Source organism: Oncorhynchus mykiss, chromosome 27 (assembly GCF_013265735.2).
Source record: "Oncorhynchus mykiss isolate Arlee chromosome 27, USDA_OmykA_1.1, whole genome shotgun sequence".
In the NCBI taxonomy this organism is placed as follows: Eukaryota; Metazoa; Chordata; class Actinopteri; order Salmoniformes; family Salmonidae; genus Oncorhynchus; species Oncorhynchus mykiss.
The window spans coordinates 20,408,685-20,426,199 of record NC_048591.1 but is presented as its reverse complement, the minus strand read 5'-3'; the positions used below and the strand labels follow the sequence as shown (position 1 = coordinate 20,426,199).

General features: G+C 39.9%; 1 protein-coding gene across 3 annotated transcripts; it reads left to right on the top strand.

The window, feature by feature from the left end:
- The first annotated feature begins 13 nt into the window (after window positions 1–13).
- On the top strand, window positions 14–9,122 carry LOC110507735 (P2X purinoceptor 5). Of its 3 annotated transcripts, XR_002471172.2 has the most exons (14): window positions 14–121; window positions 371–534; window positions 888–1,038; window positions 2,960–3,031; window positions 3,155–3,230; window positions 3,336–3,432; window positions 7,036–7,131; window positions 7,327–7,468; window positions 7,689–7,819; window positions 7,966–8,059; window positions 8,165–8,230; window positions 8,347–8,473; window positions 8,553–8,638; window positions 8,751–8,811. XR_002471172.2 is itself a non-coding variant. In XM_021587941.2 (13 exons), the coding sequence occupies exons 2-13, from the start codon at window positions 386–388 to the stop codon at window positions 8,857–8,859; spliced, it is 1,251 nt and encodes a 416-aa protein (XP_021443616.2). In that variant the 5' UTR covers window positions 14–121; window positions 371–385; the 3' UTR covers window positions 8,860–9,122. The 3 variants fall into 3 exon arrangements, 2 of the variants coding, with proteins under 2 accessions (XP_021443616.2, XP_021443615.2); XM_021587941.2 differs by lacking the exon at window positions 8,347–8,473 and having other exon boundaries at window positions 7,984–8,059; window positions 8,751–9,122; XM_021587940.2 differs by lacking the exon at window positions 8,347–8,473 and having other exon boundaries at window positions 8,751–9,122.
- The last annotated feature ends 8,393 nt before the right edge of the window (window positions 9,123–17,515 follow it).

Sequence of the window (17,515 nt, the reverse complement as noted above, 5' to 3'; positions counted from 1 at the left end):
GCTGAATAGATATATCACCTAAGGAAATGATGTCATCATTACATTGTTTGTAGTATGAAAGCTGATGGGCAGAGAGAAGATTTTAATTTGTATCCAGATGTAATTAATCTCGGAGACCAGGGTAAGAAACTAAACTATGATCTCATTTCATTATATTTTTTTATGTGAGTTTTAATGTATATTTTCAATATAATGAGTGTTACACTAGCACACTGAAAATACTATGAAATCAACATCGGAACGATTCCCAATGTAGTTAATTTTGCTCTGGTCATTTTGGGACCCATGAACAAGTTCTAGACTGTGATGGCTTCTGTGGGTTCAAGGGTTGCAGTAGCTGTATAACCGACTGTTGTGTTCAAATTTACAGTATCACGGCCGGGGAATGGCTTCCAATAGCTGTAAAAGCAAAATTCTTTCAAATGTTCTTTCCTGTCTTAACTACAAGACTGGAAAATTCATCATTGCAGAAAGCAAGAGAGTCGGCACTTTGTACAGAGTTATACAATTATCCATCATTGGATACCTTGTTGGGTAAGGAACTCAACAAATTAATTTCCAAATTTTCAAGATGTATCCCCTTATAATGATCTAAGGGCATATTAAATGTTATTAATCAAATGCAATCTAGTCCATATATTTGTTAGTTCACATAAACGTAACGTGTAAAATATATTCCAATCAATATTTTAAACCCCTAGTAAGCTCCAACCTGCATTTAGATCTTCTTGATACGAAGTTATGAAGCTTGAGATTTTTAGCTATCATGAAGATCCTTCCATCCAGCATTATATTTTTGATAAGCGTCAGTCTGGTATAATTCTAAACTTAAGCAGATTTTTTTGATCCTCATTGAGATAGCTATATTGTCCTCCTGGTCTACACAGGTATGTATTCCTGAGCAAGAAGTCCTACCAGGCCAAGGAGGAATCTATCCAGAGCGCTGTGATTACCAAACTGAAGGGAGTGGCGGTCACCAACACCGCAGAGTCCGGACGGATGGTGTGGGAGCCTGTGGACTATGTCATTCCACCCCAGGTCAGACTAACTACAATCCCATGTTTGGTCTTATTTCTATCTCATCCACTGTGCTTGACTGCTAGAATAAATATAATTATAAACTGGGTGGTTTGAGCCCTGAATGCAGCTTGGCTGAAAGCCTTGGTACTGAATAACAGACCGTATACAGACGTATGACAAAACATTTATTTTTACTGTTCTAAATACATTGGTGTAACCAGTTTATAATAGCAATAAGGCACCTCGGGGGTTTGTGGTATATAGCCAACATACCACTGCTAATGGCTGCATTCAGGCACTCCGGGTTGCAGTGTGCATAAGAACAGCCCTTAGTTGTGGAATATTGGCCATATATCTCACCTCCTGCACCTCCTGCGGTTCCAATGGTAACCGCCCCGTTCCACCCCGTCCCTCCCCCCGGAAGCCTCATCGTCAGAGAATAAACTCTGTATCACATCTGTTGAATGTGTTTGTTTACCTTTATGCACACATTTTTGTGGTCACTCTCCCTTCATTTTTCTCACTGTTAATCATGAATGGTGAAACGTCTATACAGCATCTGCATGCCAATATTTTATCTCAATTAATTTAATGAGAATATGCATTTAGATCTTGATAGGAAGTTATGAAGCTTGAGATTTTTAGCTATCATGAAGATCCTTCCATCCAGCATTATATTTTTGATAAGCATCAGTCTGGTATAATTTTGCCACAATATATTCATTGATGAATATACTGTATATGTTTCATATAACTGTATATGTTTCAAGTAGATTGATGAACAAAGATACTGTAAGTCAAAACATTGCATTCAAGGCAAAAAAGTTGATAAAGCTGCAATGGGTAAATCAATAAAAAATACTCAGACAGGAACACAGGCAGACAGACATATAAACTCACAGACAGGCATGTTTCCCTCTCTCTCTATTCACTAATCTCAATCTCTCTCTTCTCTCTCTCTATTCACTAATCTCAATCTCTCCCTTCTCTCTCTCCCTCCCACCTTCCTTCTGTATCCATCTCTTTGCCTGCCTCTGTCTCTATCTACCCCCTCTTTATCCCCCCTCCTTCTCTTCTCTCTCCTTCACCAATCTTTTACCCACTTCACCCTCTCCCCCTCTCCCTCCTTCTCTCTCTCTCCCACCCTCCCTCCCTCCCTCCCTCCCTCCCTCCCTCCCTCCCTCCCTCCCTCCTGCAGTCACCTACTTCTCTCTCTCTGCTTCCTCCCATATCCATTCTCTCTCTGTCCTTATTTCCCTCACACCCCCTCTTCTCATCTATCTCCCTCTCCCTCCTCACTCTTCTCTTTCCCACCTCTCCAGATAGGATATTGATGCATACATCAATACACTGCATTCAAGGCAATACAGTTGGTGATAAAGCTGCATTGGGTAAAAGACAGACAGACAGACAGACAGACTTATCCACTCACAGAGCTTGAGTTTTCCCCCAATTATCCAATTATGTGGATCCCCAATGATTTATTTTTCCTTGAATGCAATGTATTCACTTATACCCTGATGCCTATCTATGCTTCAATATCCTGTCTGTGGAGGTGGGAGAGAGTAGAGAGAGGTGTATGTGTATATGCGTTAAGTAGATTGACACACAGATAAGTCAATACATTGCATTCAAGGCAAAAAAGTTGGTGATGAAGCTGCAATGGGTATATTGATGAAAGACTCGGACAGACAGACAGGCAGGCAGGCAGAGTATTTCACCAATATACCCATTGCAGCTTTATCACTAACTTTCTTGCCTTGAATGCAATGCATTGATTAATGCATCAATACTTTGATGCATATCTTTTCGCTTTGAATATAATGTATTGACTTAAGTGTCGTGTCTCGTGACCTATATTCTTCTGCAAATGCGTGCCACACTGACGCTTATCAGTTGATACCAGGCTGGTTTAACACTCTTTAATTTTTTCCTATAGGGTGATGCAGTTTTTTTCATTGTTACCAATTTTATAGAGACACCAAACCAGAAGTTGGGCAACTGTGCTGAGGTAAGGAAATTCCCTTTCTTTGCTTTGTGTTGTCACCTTTAATCACCCTTTAAAAGTGAAATATACACTGTATTTGGTCTGTATTTGTTAAACCATACCAGTTTGTTTGGTATTGTTTCACAGAGCCCTGATGTGCCGGATGGCCACTGTAAGGGAGATAAAGACTGTGCAAAGGGAGAGTCAGTGAAAACTGGCCATGGTAGCAATCTTTGAAGACTCAAATTGAATTGAAACAAATTGAAACAAGAAATTATATATACTGTCTCCTTTACTCTTCACAAACATAAAATATAATTTTCTGTAGGATTTAGGACAGGCCGCTGCTTGAGAGACAATGGGAAATCCAGTGGTACGTGTGAGATATATAGCTGGTGCCCCATTGAGAGTTGCCACCAACCACAGTAAGTGTGTCATCACAAAATCTAATGAAAATGTTTTGCATTCTACCAGGAAATGGCTTGCTCTCAGTCTTTTTTATGTGTGTATTTTGTGTAATTTCCCTTACGTTTTGTTTTGGAGTGTCACCGAGGGCTTCATAGGAGCATTGCCGATGATCACTGGAGTGTAACAAAGGAGAAAAAACGGAGCATCTCGAGTCTGATTGTCACCCCCCCTTGAGAGAATGCAAATATTCCCATTGGTTCACTGCATATTGAAGCCTGTAGTTAAGGCCTTGCAGAAGCTGCATGGAGGCAGAAAAATCAAAAAGTTTTAACGGAGACAAAACTAATAATATCATACCTGTGTTGAAGTCCCAAGACCAACTAGAAGATAACAAAGCAAAAGCAATACTATTCAGAAAACACCTACACAATGTCCACTCTTGCCGCAATGACCCTCACTTTGACCTTGTTGATAGAGAAGTACAGAAAACAATATTTACCTCACACCTGACACTTACCTCTCTCCCGACACCAGTAGACCAGTAGGCTCGATCCTAGGCCCCACGCTTTTCTCAATTTACATCAACAACATAGCTCAGGCAGTAGGAAGCTCTCTCATTCATTTATATGCAGATGATAAAGTCTTATACTCAGCTGGCCCCTTAAACGCTCTACAACAAAGCTTTCTTAGTGTCCACCAAGCTTTCTCTGCCCTTAACCTTGTTCTTAACACCTCCAGAACAAAGGTCATGTGGTTTGGTAAGACGAATGCCCCTCTCCCACTGGTGTGATTACTACCTCTGAGGGTTTAGAGCTTGAGGTAGTCACTACTGTCCTTCCCTCAGCACATATCAAAGCTGCAGGCTAAAGTTAAATCTAGACTTGGTTTCTTCTATCGTAATCGCTCCTCTTTCAACCCAGCTACCAAACTAACCCTGATTCAAATGACCATCCTATCCATGCTAGAATACGGAGACGTAATTTATAGGAAAGGGTGCTCTCGGGCGACTAATGTTTTTTTACCATTCGGCCATCAGATTTGCCACCAATGCTCCTTATAGGACACATCACTGCACTCTATACTCCTCTGTAAACTGGTCATCTCTGGATACCCGTTGCAAGACCCACTGGTTGATGCTTATTTATAAAACCCTCTTAGGCCTCACTCCCCCCTATCTGAGATACAGTACATACTGCAGCCCTCATCCTCCACATACAACACCCGTTCTGCCAGTCACATTCTGTTAAATGCCCCCAAAACACACACATCCCTGGGTCGCTCCTCTTTTCAGTTCGCTGCAGCTAACGACTGGGACGAGCTGTAAAAAACACTCAAACTGGACAGTTTTATCTCCATCTCATCATTCAAAATCTCAATCATGGACACTCTTACTGACAGTTGTGGCTGCTTTGTATGATGAATTGTTGTCTCTACATTATTGCCTTTGTGCTGTTGTCTGTGCCCAGTAATGTTTGTACCATGTTTTGTGCTGCTACCATATTGTGCTGCTGCCATGTTGTGTTGCTACAATGTTGTTGTCATGTGGTGTTGTTACCATGCTGTGTTGTCATGTGTTGCTGCTATGTTGTTGTCTTAGGTCTCTCTTTATGTAGTGTTGTGGTGTCTCTCGTCGTGATGTGTATTTTATCCTATCTTTTTTATTATTAATCCCAGCCTCTGTCCCCGCAGGAGGCCTTTTGGTAGGCCGTCATTGTAAATAAGAATTTGTTCTTAACTGACTTGCCTAGTTATATTAAGTTTAAATAAATAGAAGAATCCACCCCGATCCGTCACTGTCGAAAGAAACTAAGATCCATTTGAATTTAAAAAAATAATCTAAACATCTGGGGTAGACAACATTGACAGCACACTCAATAAACAAGCACCCAATGAATACCTACACCACTTCCTTCTGCCTTGGAAATCTGCAGTTGTTATAATGATTCACAAACCTGATAAAGACCCATACATCACAAGCTACAGACCAGTCAGCCTCCTCAGCCATGTAAGAAAGCTGTTTGAGAGAGTACTCATCCAAAGACTGAGCAGCCACACTGAGGAAATGGGCCTTCTTGGAGTCCATCAGGCTGGCTTCAGAAAAACAAGATCAACTACAGATAAGACTTTCAGAAGAAATTCTCCAAAATTTCAAGAAAACATTTTTTACCCTGGTCGTCTCCTTAGATATAGAAAAGGGATTCAACAAGATGTGGCATAATGAGTTGTGCTATGGACTTGCAGACTTAAACTACCACCTTCCATCAAAAACATCAACACCAGCTTCCTCCACAACCGCACAAATAAAGTAAAGGCTTCCACAGCAATATCCCCACCATTTACCCCTGAAGCAGGTGTCCCAAAGGGGGCAGTCCTATGGCATTCCTGCTATATATATTAGACATCTATTAACCCCCATCCACCATAGGTCAAGTTTCACAGTTTGCTGACAACCTCTTCTACTGGTCCAGATGTCCTCAACTTCCTGCCAAAAACTTGAGCTAGAGACATGGTCTTACATGTGGTGCGTAAAGCTGAACCCACAAAATACTTAATGTGTCCTCTTTACAAGACGCACCATTCAAAAAACAAAGAAACCCATTGAAATCAAGCTTTATGGCAAATTAATGAATGTAGAAAAAGTGGCTAAATTCCTTGGCATCCTTTCAGAAGAACATGCACTGAACAACACATATCGCGAACATAAAGAGAGTAAGGGACGAAAAAGATTCAACCACTTAAAAACAATGTGCGGAAGAAAATATAGAAAATCACCTCAGACAGTGTTTAAAGTCTATATCAGCTACATCCGATCTCTCTTTAAATATACCCTACCAGCCTGGATAACAGCCTCACCACTGCAGATTAATTGGCTACTGACAATCCAAAACATAGCAATAACAATACCCTACAGACTACCAAGGTACCCCAGTAATCATTACACCCACAACATATCTGGACTCAGTCAATCATTGGTCAGAAGTTCATCAACAGAGCCATGCATTACCCATTACTGAAGGAAGCTGTGAAAGAGGCCAAATGGACCACAGACACACCCATGTCCAAAATGCTCCAAGGTTGAAACTGACCCAACATATTCCACTATCCCGACATAGCCGTGCACAACTGACTCCAATCAGACATTACCATATGTTATTTTATACATACATTTTCTTTTTAAATATACAATTACAGTTTATATATTTTTTCTTGTTCTATTCAATTTAGAGATATCTAACCCTTCCCCCTACCACCTACCCTTACCCTAATCCGGGTTCGTATCCTCTTCCACCCCTCACCCAACCGCCACCCCTTACCTTAACAAGGGTCCGTATCCTACACACACACAGGCACATACACGCATGCACGCACATACACACACACACACACACACACACACACACACACACACAGGCACATACATGGATGCACGCACACACACACACACACACACACACACACACACACACACACACACACACACACACACACACACACACACACACACACACACACACACACACACACACATACGCACATACACATACGCACATACACATACACACACACACACATGAGCATGTGTACACAGTAGTAATCTTCCTTCCCTTTCATCTCTTCAGGGATGGACATAAACACATGTCTATTTTAAGAGAAGCTGAAAACTTCACAATCTTCATAAAGAATTTCATCAGATTTCCCAAATTCAGTTTCTCAAAGTAAGTTATCTATGTTAAAAACACATACAAAATAGACAGACTGATGGATTTCTGACAGAGTTTTCTTCAAATGTTTAAATGTATAAACTAGAGCTGGAGTCTTTTAATCGGTTAATCTGAAGTATTTCAGAGAGTTAACTTTCTGCAATTTGATATAAAAACATTTATCTTTGAAACGTTTCACCCAATTATGAGGGCCAATGTTCAGGACACAGCTGACAAATACCATCTGAAGAAATGTCACTATGATGAGCTCCTTGAACCCTACTGCCCCATATTTCGTCTGGGAGACATTGTTTACCGGACTGGACACAGCTTTCAGGACATGGTTTTGAGGGTCAGTTTTCACAATTGAAAAGTGTATTTGTGGTTGTTATTGATGATGACGTTGATAAGGATGAGGATGTTTTTTTAAAATGACTTTAAGCAGTTAAATGTAGACTCTGTAAGATGTGCATACCATCCAAGAGTAAGCCAACAACAAAATACTTGTACATAAAAATAATGTAAATAATAGAGCATTTTACTATCAATACTCTCTCTCTCTCTCTCTCCAGGGTGGTTCAATTGGAATTCTAATTAAGTGGAAGTGTGACCTTGACAGAGATCACTCAGAATGCAAGCCACGGTACAACTTTACTCGCATTGACATTAATGCATCCAGAGAGTCCACAGGATTCAACTTCAGGTGACACACATTTGCGCACACACACACACAATCACGTGCACACTCACACTCACACACACACTCAAGAAGTTGACAAATAGTCGACAAATACTACTTAATTTGAAGTCATACTTCAATCTTCCACATTTTTGGTACTCTCATAACAGACATGCTCGGTATTACAAAAATGAGTCTGGAGAAGTCTACCGAACACAATTCAAAGTGTACGGCATACGCATCAACATCATGGTGCATGGAAAGGTATGAAATATCTCTTATTATATGGCTTTTCAGGATGAATGCATCTATTTTGTTTCCTGATGTTTTGACTCCCTTATTGTTACTTTCTTCTATTTTCTACTACAGGCTGGAAAGTTCTGTATCATTCCCACCGTTATCAATATAGGCTCAGGACTAGCTTGTATTGGTGGTGTAAGTATTATTCAACCGACCTGCACATACCTGTACAGTCAAAACAATACTTTCAGATCAACTTGTTTTTTGAAAAGATGACATTCGTATTGAGACTATACATATCAATTTCACAGAAGAGGCTGGTCTGTAATGTCTGTAATGGTAGAAATGGAATGGTAGCCGTTCCATGTATTCCATTACAGCCATTCTAAAGTGCCCGTCCTCTTCTAGCATCTCCCACCAGCCTCCTCTGCAATATAGGTATATAGTATATTCTGTATATTTTATTGTATAATATTATTTTATTTTGTATATGTTCATGGGCCTCGTTTTATTGCAGGGGACCTGGCTCTGTGACTGGATTCTTCTCTACCTGATGAAAAAGAGGGAGTTCTATAAGGACTGGAAGTTTGAAAACGTCAAGAAGTATGGCATTTACAATAAATATTTGCCTGAGTTACATTTTTTTTCCTGGTAACAGAGATTAAGAGACTCTTGTTATAAAATGTAATGTTCATTCACACTCCCCCTTCTACAGGGAAGACAGAAACGTGTCTAACATCACAGAACACTATAACGGTACAACAGAGGATACAAAACAAATACCAGAAGAGAGGCAGCTGACTGACCAATCACCTGAGGTTTAACACCATGGCAGCAGCTCACTGACCTATCACCTGAGGTTTAATCATGACAGGGCGGCAGGGTAGCCTTGTGGTTAGAGCGTTGGGCTAAGGTTGCAAGTTCGAATCCCCTAGCTGACAAGGTATGAATCTGTCATTCTGCCCCTGAACAAGGCAGTTAACCCACTGTTCCTAGGCTGTCATTGTAAATAAGAATTCATTCTTAACTGACTTGCTTAAATAAAGGTACATTTTTTTAAAATTTTTTTTAAACAGTAGCCATACCTAAAGAAGCTGGTTGAGAGAATGCCAAGAGTGTGCAAAGCTGTCATCAAGGCAAAGGGTGGCTACTTTGAGGAATCTCAAATATAACATACATTTTAATTTGTTTAACACTTTTTTGGTTACTACATGATTGCATATGTGTTATTTCATCGTTTTGATGTCTTCACTATTATTTTACAATGTAGAAAATAGTCCAAATAAAGAAAAACCTTTGAATGAGTAGGTGTGTCCACATTTTTGACTGGTACTGTACATACAAAGGTACAGTATATAACACCATAAAGTATCATATGTTAATGAACTTGACAGTTTTGCCATGCATGCTTACTCTATCTATCTAGAATCAAGACTAGACAAGAAATGAGTGAATGAGCAAACTGGTATTTTATACTGTCTTGTCTGGTCAATGATCACTTGTGAGGTAACACCTTAAGACATACTTTCTGGGTGAGTTCAAATCTCAGATATCATTATTTTAGCTGAATTAGTTAACGATGATGGCATACCAATAGACTACATATGAAGACATAGTGTTAGATTAAGATATTCACGTAATATTTCAGGTATCAATATTAAGCTATTTAAATTAGGATAGGATGAACTTTAATGGTTTATTTTGTATTTTTATTTTATTTTTCCAGAACAACAGCAATGCCATCCATCTTGTCTAGTGAGTGAGTGGGAGGAGCAGGACAGACAACATCTTCCTCCTCTTTATCTAACCCCAAGCCTAACAACAGTGTACCACACCCAAAGGACTGGACCCCAATGGACACCCAAATGAACTGGACCAACCACTTGTCAGCGAGACAAGTCCTGATAAGGAGTCTACCACATAAGTTGATGTGCCCTCTTGAAGAGAGGTCCTACATTTTGGTACTCATTTCTTACAGACTCATACACAAGAGCAACATAATACTGTAAGTAATTAACTTAACATCTCTTTAACAATGTGACAATGTTGTGATAAGGTCCGTGGAAGTTAGGCGTCTAAAAGCCAGGTAATCCAAAAAGAAGACAAAAAGGCGACCAGTTGGATACAAAAACATACTGTAAAAAATATTATGCAAGTTCCACTTTAAAAAATGTGGCAACTATTTGCTGTATTGATGTATTTTTAAGTATTATATACTTAATATTTTACTGGTTGTGAAACACTAAAAGTTAAGTCCTGTATAAAAAATGTCTAAGATCCAACTTAATTTGATCAAATCCAGAACTGTTAATCTTTCTGTTTAGTTACTTTCATTGATCAGGTCTTAGTGTTAAACATGGCTTTATGTATTTGATCACTTTACATTTCTATCCACAGGAATTGTGAATTGTTGAGCACAGTGCTCATTCCACTAACTGGAGGTTAAGCTGCAAGCATTGTAGCTTGATGTTTATGACTCTGTCAAGAGTGGTGCGCAGGTGCTAACTAATCAAATCAAATCAAACTATTTGTCACATGCGCTGAATACAACAAGTGTAGACTTTACCGTGAAATGCTTGCTTACTTACAAGCCCTTAACCAACAGTGCAGTTCAAAAAGAGTTAAGAAAATATTTATCAAATAAATTAAAGTAAAAAAATTATAAAAAGTTACAGGATAAAATAACAATAACAAGGCTATATACATGGGGTACCGGTACCGAGTCAATGTGTGGGGGTACAGGTTAATTGAAGTCATTTGTACATGTAGGTAGGGGTGAAATGACTATGCATAGATAATAATCAGCGGGTAGCAGCAGTGTACAAAACAATTAGGGGGGGTGTCAATGTAAATCGTCCGATGGCCAATTGATTCATTGTTTAGCAGTCTTATGGCTTGGGGGTAGAAGCTGTTAAGTAGCCTTTTGGTCCTAGACTTGGCACTCCGGTAACGTTGCCGTGCCGTAGCAGAGAAAACAGTCTATGACTTGGGTGACTGGAGTCTCTGACCATTTTTGGGCTTTCATCTGATACCGTCTATTATATAGGTCCTGTATGGCAGGAAGCTTGGCCCCAGTGATGTACTGGACCATACGCACTACCCTCTGTAGCGCCTTACGGTCAGATGCTGAGCAGTTGCCATACCAGGCAGTGATGCAACCGGTCAGGATGCTCTCAATGGTGCATCTGTATAACTTTTTGAGGATCTTGAGACTCATGCCAAATCTTTTCAGTCTCCTGAGGGGGAAAAGGTGCTGTCGTGCCCTCTTCACGACTGTCTTGGTGTGTTTGGACCATGAAAATTCATTGGTGATGTGGACACCAAGGAATTTGAAACTCTCGACCCGCTCCACTACAGCCCCGTTGATGTTAATGGGGCCTGTTTGGCCTGCCTTTTCCTGTAGTCCATGATCAGCTCCTTTGTCTTGCTCACATTGAGGCAGCGGTTATTGTCCTGGCACCACTGCCAGGTCTCTGACCTCCTCCCTATAGGCTGTCTCATTGTTGTCGGTCATCAGGCCTACCACCGTTGTGTCGTCAGCAAACTTAATGATAATATTGGAGTCGTGTTTGGCCACGCAGTCATGGGTGAACAGGGAGTACAGGAGGGGACTAAGTACACACCCTTGAGGGGCCCCAGTGTTGAGGATCAGCGTTGGCGTCAGGAAGTCCAGGATCCAGTTGCAGAGGGAGGTGTTTAGTCCCAGGGTCCTTAGCTTAGTGATGAGCTTCGTGGGCACTATGGTGTTGAATGCTGAGCTGTAGTCAATGAACAGCATTCTCACATAGGTGAGAACGGGTGGTCTCATTATTGAAAGTACATTTTCCGGACAGTTTTGATATCCGTTTATCATGATCCATTGCACCTCAGTTCGATACAGTTCGATACTAATATGCTTTTCGTTCTTCAAACATGCATACAACATTGAGTAAAAGTATTGTAAAGAAACACACAATTACCCACAATTCTTTGAAAACAGAGCCACATGGCAAGTTGTTGGAAGAACTTAAAATTCTTAAGTTGTTTGAAAATATTATGAAAATAGAGTTAAGTTAAACACAATGTTCCTTGTTGTTTTTACACACAAATAGTTGTTTAGATTATACATTTATCTTATTTTTAAAAAAATGGGGGGGGGGGGGTGTTGATTGAACAAGTGAAGTAGAGTAAAGTACTAATTATATTCAAGTAAAGATGTCAAAATAATTAATTATATTTTCAAGTATAATTTACTGATCACCTGGATAATTATTTTACAGTGCACATGTATATATTAATCAGAGTAGATCACCCTATTCAATTACATGACACCAGGACGCATAACTGCAACACGTTTTGACTCAAATGTCAAAGAGTGTTTCAGCCAACGCTGCCTGTGAAGGACTTTTTTGGTATTCTTGGCATTTTATTAGGGTCCCCATTAGCTGTTGCAAAAGCAGCAGCAACTCTTCCTGGGCCACACAAAACTTGAAGTGTTACACAGTACAGAACATTAATAGACAAGAACAGTCGAAACACATTCCAGAAATGCATCCTGCTATAATGTCAATAATTCAATAATAATTCAATAATAATTCAATAATTCATAATTCAGTACAAATCTATCTAAGTCTAAGATGGACAAAGGGGCTGTTGTTGGGGCTGTGTTTCTGGACATAAGGAAGGCTTTTGATAGTGTTAACCATGATATTCTCATCACAAAATTGTCCAAGTTCAACTTTCCCCCCGATGCCTAAAGATGGATGAAATCATACCTTGAAGGCAGAACTCAGTGAGCAATGAGCTGTCGCCCACTCTTAGCTATGATGTGGGCGTGCCCCGAGGGTCAATACTAGGGCCCCTCCTGTTCAGCCTGTACATTAATGATCTGCCTTCTGTCTGTACTGGGTCTGAAGTTCAAATGTATGCAGATGATACAGTGATATATGTGCATACAAAGAGCAAACAACAAGCTGCACAAGAACTCACTACTGTAATGGTCCAGGTTACAAAGTGTCTCAGTGACTCGTGTTTGCATCTCAATGTGAAAAAAACTGTTCTTCACAAAGAGGGCAACAGATGCTACTAAGCCAGATGTCTATGTGTCAGGGGAGAAGGTCCAGGTGGTATCTGATTTTAAGTACCTTGGCATCATACTTGATTCAAATCTCTCTTTTAAAAAGCATGTGAAAAAGGTCATTCAGATAACCAAATTCAACCTAGCTAATTTTCGATTTAAACAACATTTTTTGACTACAGAGGTAGCAAAACTGTCCTTCAAATCTATGATACTCCCCCACTTAGCATACTGCTTGACTAGTTGGGCCCAAGCTTGCAGTACAACATTAAAACCAATTCAGTCTGTCTACAAACAGGCTCTCAAAGTGCTTGATAGGAAGCCCAATAGCCATCATCACTGTTACATCCTCAGAAAGCATGAGCTCCTGAGTTGGGAAAATCTTGTGCAATACACCGACGCATGTCTTGTATTCAAGATCCTAAATGGCCTGACTCCCCCTCCACTCAGTATTTTTGTTAAACAGAAAACCCAAACATATGGCAGCAGATCCACAAGGTCTGCCATGAGAGGTGACTGTATAGTTCCCTTAACGAAAAGCACCTTTAGTAAATCCGCTTTCTCTGTGAGAGCTTCCCATGTCTGGAATACACTGCCATCAGACACACATAACTGCACCACATATCACACTTTCACAAAATGCATGAAGACATGGCTAAAGGTCAATCAGATTTGTGAACATAATCCCTAGCTGTGTATTGCCGCTTTCCATGTTGTCTGTTGTCTGTAGCTTGTGAGGTGTGGAAACACTTCGTTGCTTCTATGAATTTTGTATTGCTGCTTTTTGTGCTATGTTGCTCTGTCTGTATGCTACGTCTTGCTTGTCCTATGTTGCTCTGTCTGTATGCTATGTCTTGCTTGTCTTATGTTGCTCTGCGTGTGCTCACTGCTCAATGATTGTCTATATTGTAATTGTTTTTTAATAACCTGCCCAGGGACTGCGGTTGAAAATTAGCCGGCTGGCTAAAGCATGCACTTTTACTGAAACGTTGAATAATGTGCACTGTCCCTGTAAAAAATAAAATAAACTCAAACTCAAACCCTCCCGCCCGACTAGCATCACTACTCTGGATGGTTCTGACTTAGAATATGTGGACAACTACAAATACCTATGTGTCTGGATAGACTGTAAACTCTCCTTCCAGACTCACATTAAGCATCTCCAATCCAAAATTAAATCTAGAATCGGCTTCCTATTTCGCAACAAAGCCTCCTTCGCTCATGCTGCCAAACATAACCTTGTAAAACTGACTATCCTACCGATCCCTGACTTCGGCGATGGAATTTACAAAATAGCCTCCAACACTCTACTCAGCAAATTGGATGTAATCTATCACAGTGCCATCTGTTTTGTCACCAAGCCCCATATAGTACCCACCACTGCGATCTGTATGATCTCGTTGGCTGGCCCTGACTACATATTAGTCGCCAAACCCACTGGCTCCAGGTCATCTATAAGTCTATGCTAGGTAAAGCCCTGCCTTATCTCAGCTCACTGTTCACCATAGCAACACCCACCCGTAGCACGTGTTCCAGCAGGTATATCTCACTGGTCATCCCGAAAGCCAACACCTCCTTCGGCCGCCTTTCCATCCAGTTCTCTGCTGCCAATGACTGGAACGAATTGCAAAAATCACTGAAGCTGGAGTCCTATCTCCCTCTCTAACTTTAAGCATCAGCTGTCAGAGCAGCTTACCGATCACTGTACCTGTACACAGACAATCTGTAAATAGCACACCCAACTACCTCATCCCCATATTGTTACTTATCCTCTTGCTCTTTTGCACCTCAGTATCTCTACTTGCACATCACCATCTGCACATCTATCACTCCAGTGTTAAAACTTATTATGGGTTGTGGCAGTATTGAGTAGCTTGGATGAATAAGGTTCCCAGAGGTGCCCAGAGTAAACTACCTGCTACTCAGTCCCAGTTGCTAATATATGCATATTATTAGTATATTTGGATACAAAACACTCTGAAGTATCTAAAACTGTTTGAATGATGCACAAACCTGAGAAAGAATCCAACCAGAAAGTGGGAAATCTGAGGTTGGTCGTTTTTTAATTCATTCCCTATTGAAGATACAGTGGGATATTGGTCATGTTGCACTTCCTACGGCTTCCACTAGATGTCAATAGTCTTTAGAACCTTGTTTGATGCTTCTACTGTGAAGTGGGGACGAATGAGAGGGGAATGAGTCAGAGGTCTGCCAGAATGCCTTGAGCTCGTGACGCTCTTTCACGTGAGAGCGAGCTCTGTTCCATTGCTTTTCTACAGACAAAGGAATTCTCCGGTTGGAACATTATTGAAGATTTATGTTAAAAACATCCTAAAAATGTATTCTATACATCGTTCGGCATTTCTACGGACTGTAACGGAACTTTTTGACATTTCGTCTGCTCCTAGTGAACGCGCTTCCTGAGTTTGGATTTGTTTACCAAACGCGCTAACAAAAGGAGCTATTTGGACATAAATTATTGTGTTATTGTGTTTATTTATTTATTGTGGAACTGGGATTCCTGGGAGTGCATTCTGATGAAGAGCATCAAAGGTAAGTGAATATTTATAATGTTATTTCTGACTTCTGTTGACTGCACAATGGCTTGTTTGGGCTCTGAGCACCGTACTCAGATTATTGCATGTTTTGCTTTTTCCGTAAAGCTTTTTTTGAAATCTGACACAGCGGTTGCATTAAGGAGAAGTGTATCTAAAGTTTCATGTATAACACTTGTATTTTCATCAACATTTATGATGAGTATTTCTGTAAATTGATGTGGCTCTCTGCAAAATCACCGGATGTTTTTGGAATTACTGAACATAACGCGCCAATGTATACTGAGATTTTATATATAAATATGAACTTTATCGAACAAAACATACATGTATTGTGTAACATGAAGTCCCATGAGTGTCATCTGATGACGATCATCAAAGGTTAGTGATTAATTCTATCTCTATTTCTGATTTTTGTGACTCCTCTCTTTGGCTGGAAAAATGGCTGTGTTTTTCTGTGACTTGGCTCTGACCTAACATAATCGTTTGTGGTGCTTTCGCCGTAAAGCCTATTTGAAATCTGAGACTGTCGTGGGATAAACAAGAAGTGTATCTTTAAAATGGTGTGAAATACTTGTATGTTTGAGGAATTTTAATTATGGGATTTCTGTTGTTTTGAGCGCCCTGCACTCACTGGCTGTTGTCATGTCGATCCTGTTAGCGGGTTAATGCTAAATCGTAATTATTTCACCTCTATGGCCTATTTATTGCCTTGCCTCCCTACTCTTCTACATTTGCACACACTATACATAGATTTTCATTTTGTGTTGTTGACTGTATGTTTGTTTATGTGTAACTCTGTGTTGTTGTTTTTGTCGCACTGCTTTGCTTTATCTTGGCCAGGTCGCAGTTGTAAATGAGAACTTGTTCTCAACTGGCCTACCTGGTTAAATAAAAGTGAAATAAAAAAATAATAATAAACCCCACAGGTATGCTTCCTCTGTGTCTGTCCTTTTTTATAGACAACCCATAACAGACAAAGACTCCCAGGGGAACACGGTCCTGCACACGTTGGTGGCCACTGCAGACAACACCCAGAAAACAGAGCCACTAAACAGAAGCAATGTGAGGCCACAGGTTCTTTCTCTGGCCCTCGTCTGGATAAACTTGCTCTACTAATAATCTAGTGAAATCCTTTTGACATGTAAATATTAGCTTTTTAAGTTGAACTCGTTCTACCAATTCGGTGCCTTTTGAGAATTGTAACATGGTAAAACATTTGCTTTATTTCACCTAATTTGAACATAAAGAGCAAATAAATGTTCAACTTAATAAAAATAATGTTTTCATATCTCAAGAGGTTAAATTAAAAATATACTATAGTAAGTGTATATTAAGTGCCAAATAAAGTAACAGGCTTGACTGATGCAGAGTTGGCGATTTCTTCTTAAATCAGACATAAATCCCCTTGTGAAAGGGGGAGTGGAAGCTTACTATGTGCAACAGGGAGTGGCAATTGAAGGCAAGCTTCATAAAAAAATTACATTGTTAAAACAATTCTAGCCTGTCTATCTATGGGTAACAGGGTTGAAGTGTTATTTTCGACCCACTCAGTTCTCCACCACACAAAAAATGAACATTTCCAAAAAGAGTAGAACCAGCTCACCTGCTTTTACTCTATGATTTAACTATTAGATGTTCAATGTTCCTTTTGAAAAAATATTTAAAAAGGAATAGTTTTACCATATTAAAACGAGAGTTCAGTGTACGTAACAAGGTTGACCTTAAAATGAGGGACAGACATAAATCACTAATCACATTAAATAAATAATAATCTACAGAAAATACTTTGTCAAAGCAACAAAATAACTTGGGCTTTACAATAATGGTGAACATTGGATACATTTTGTGATTGAGTGGGTTAAAATC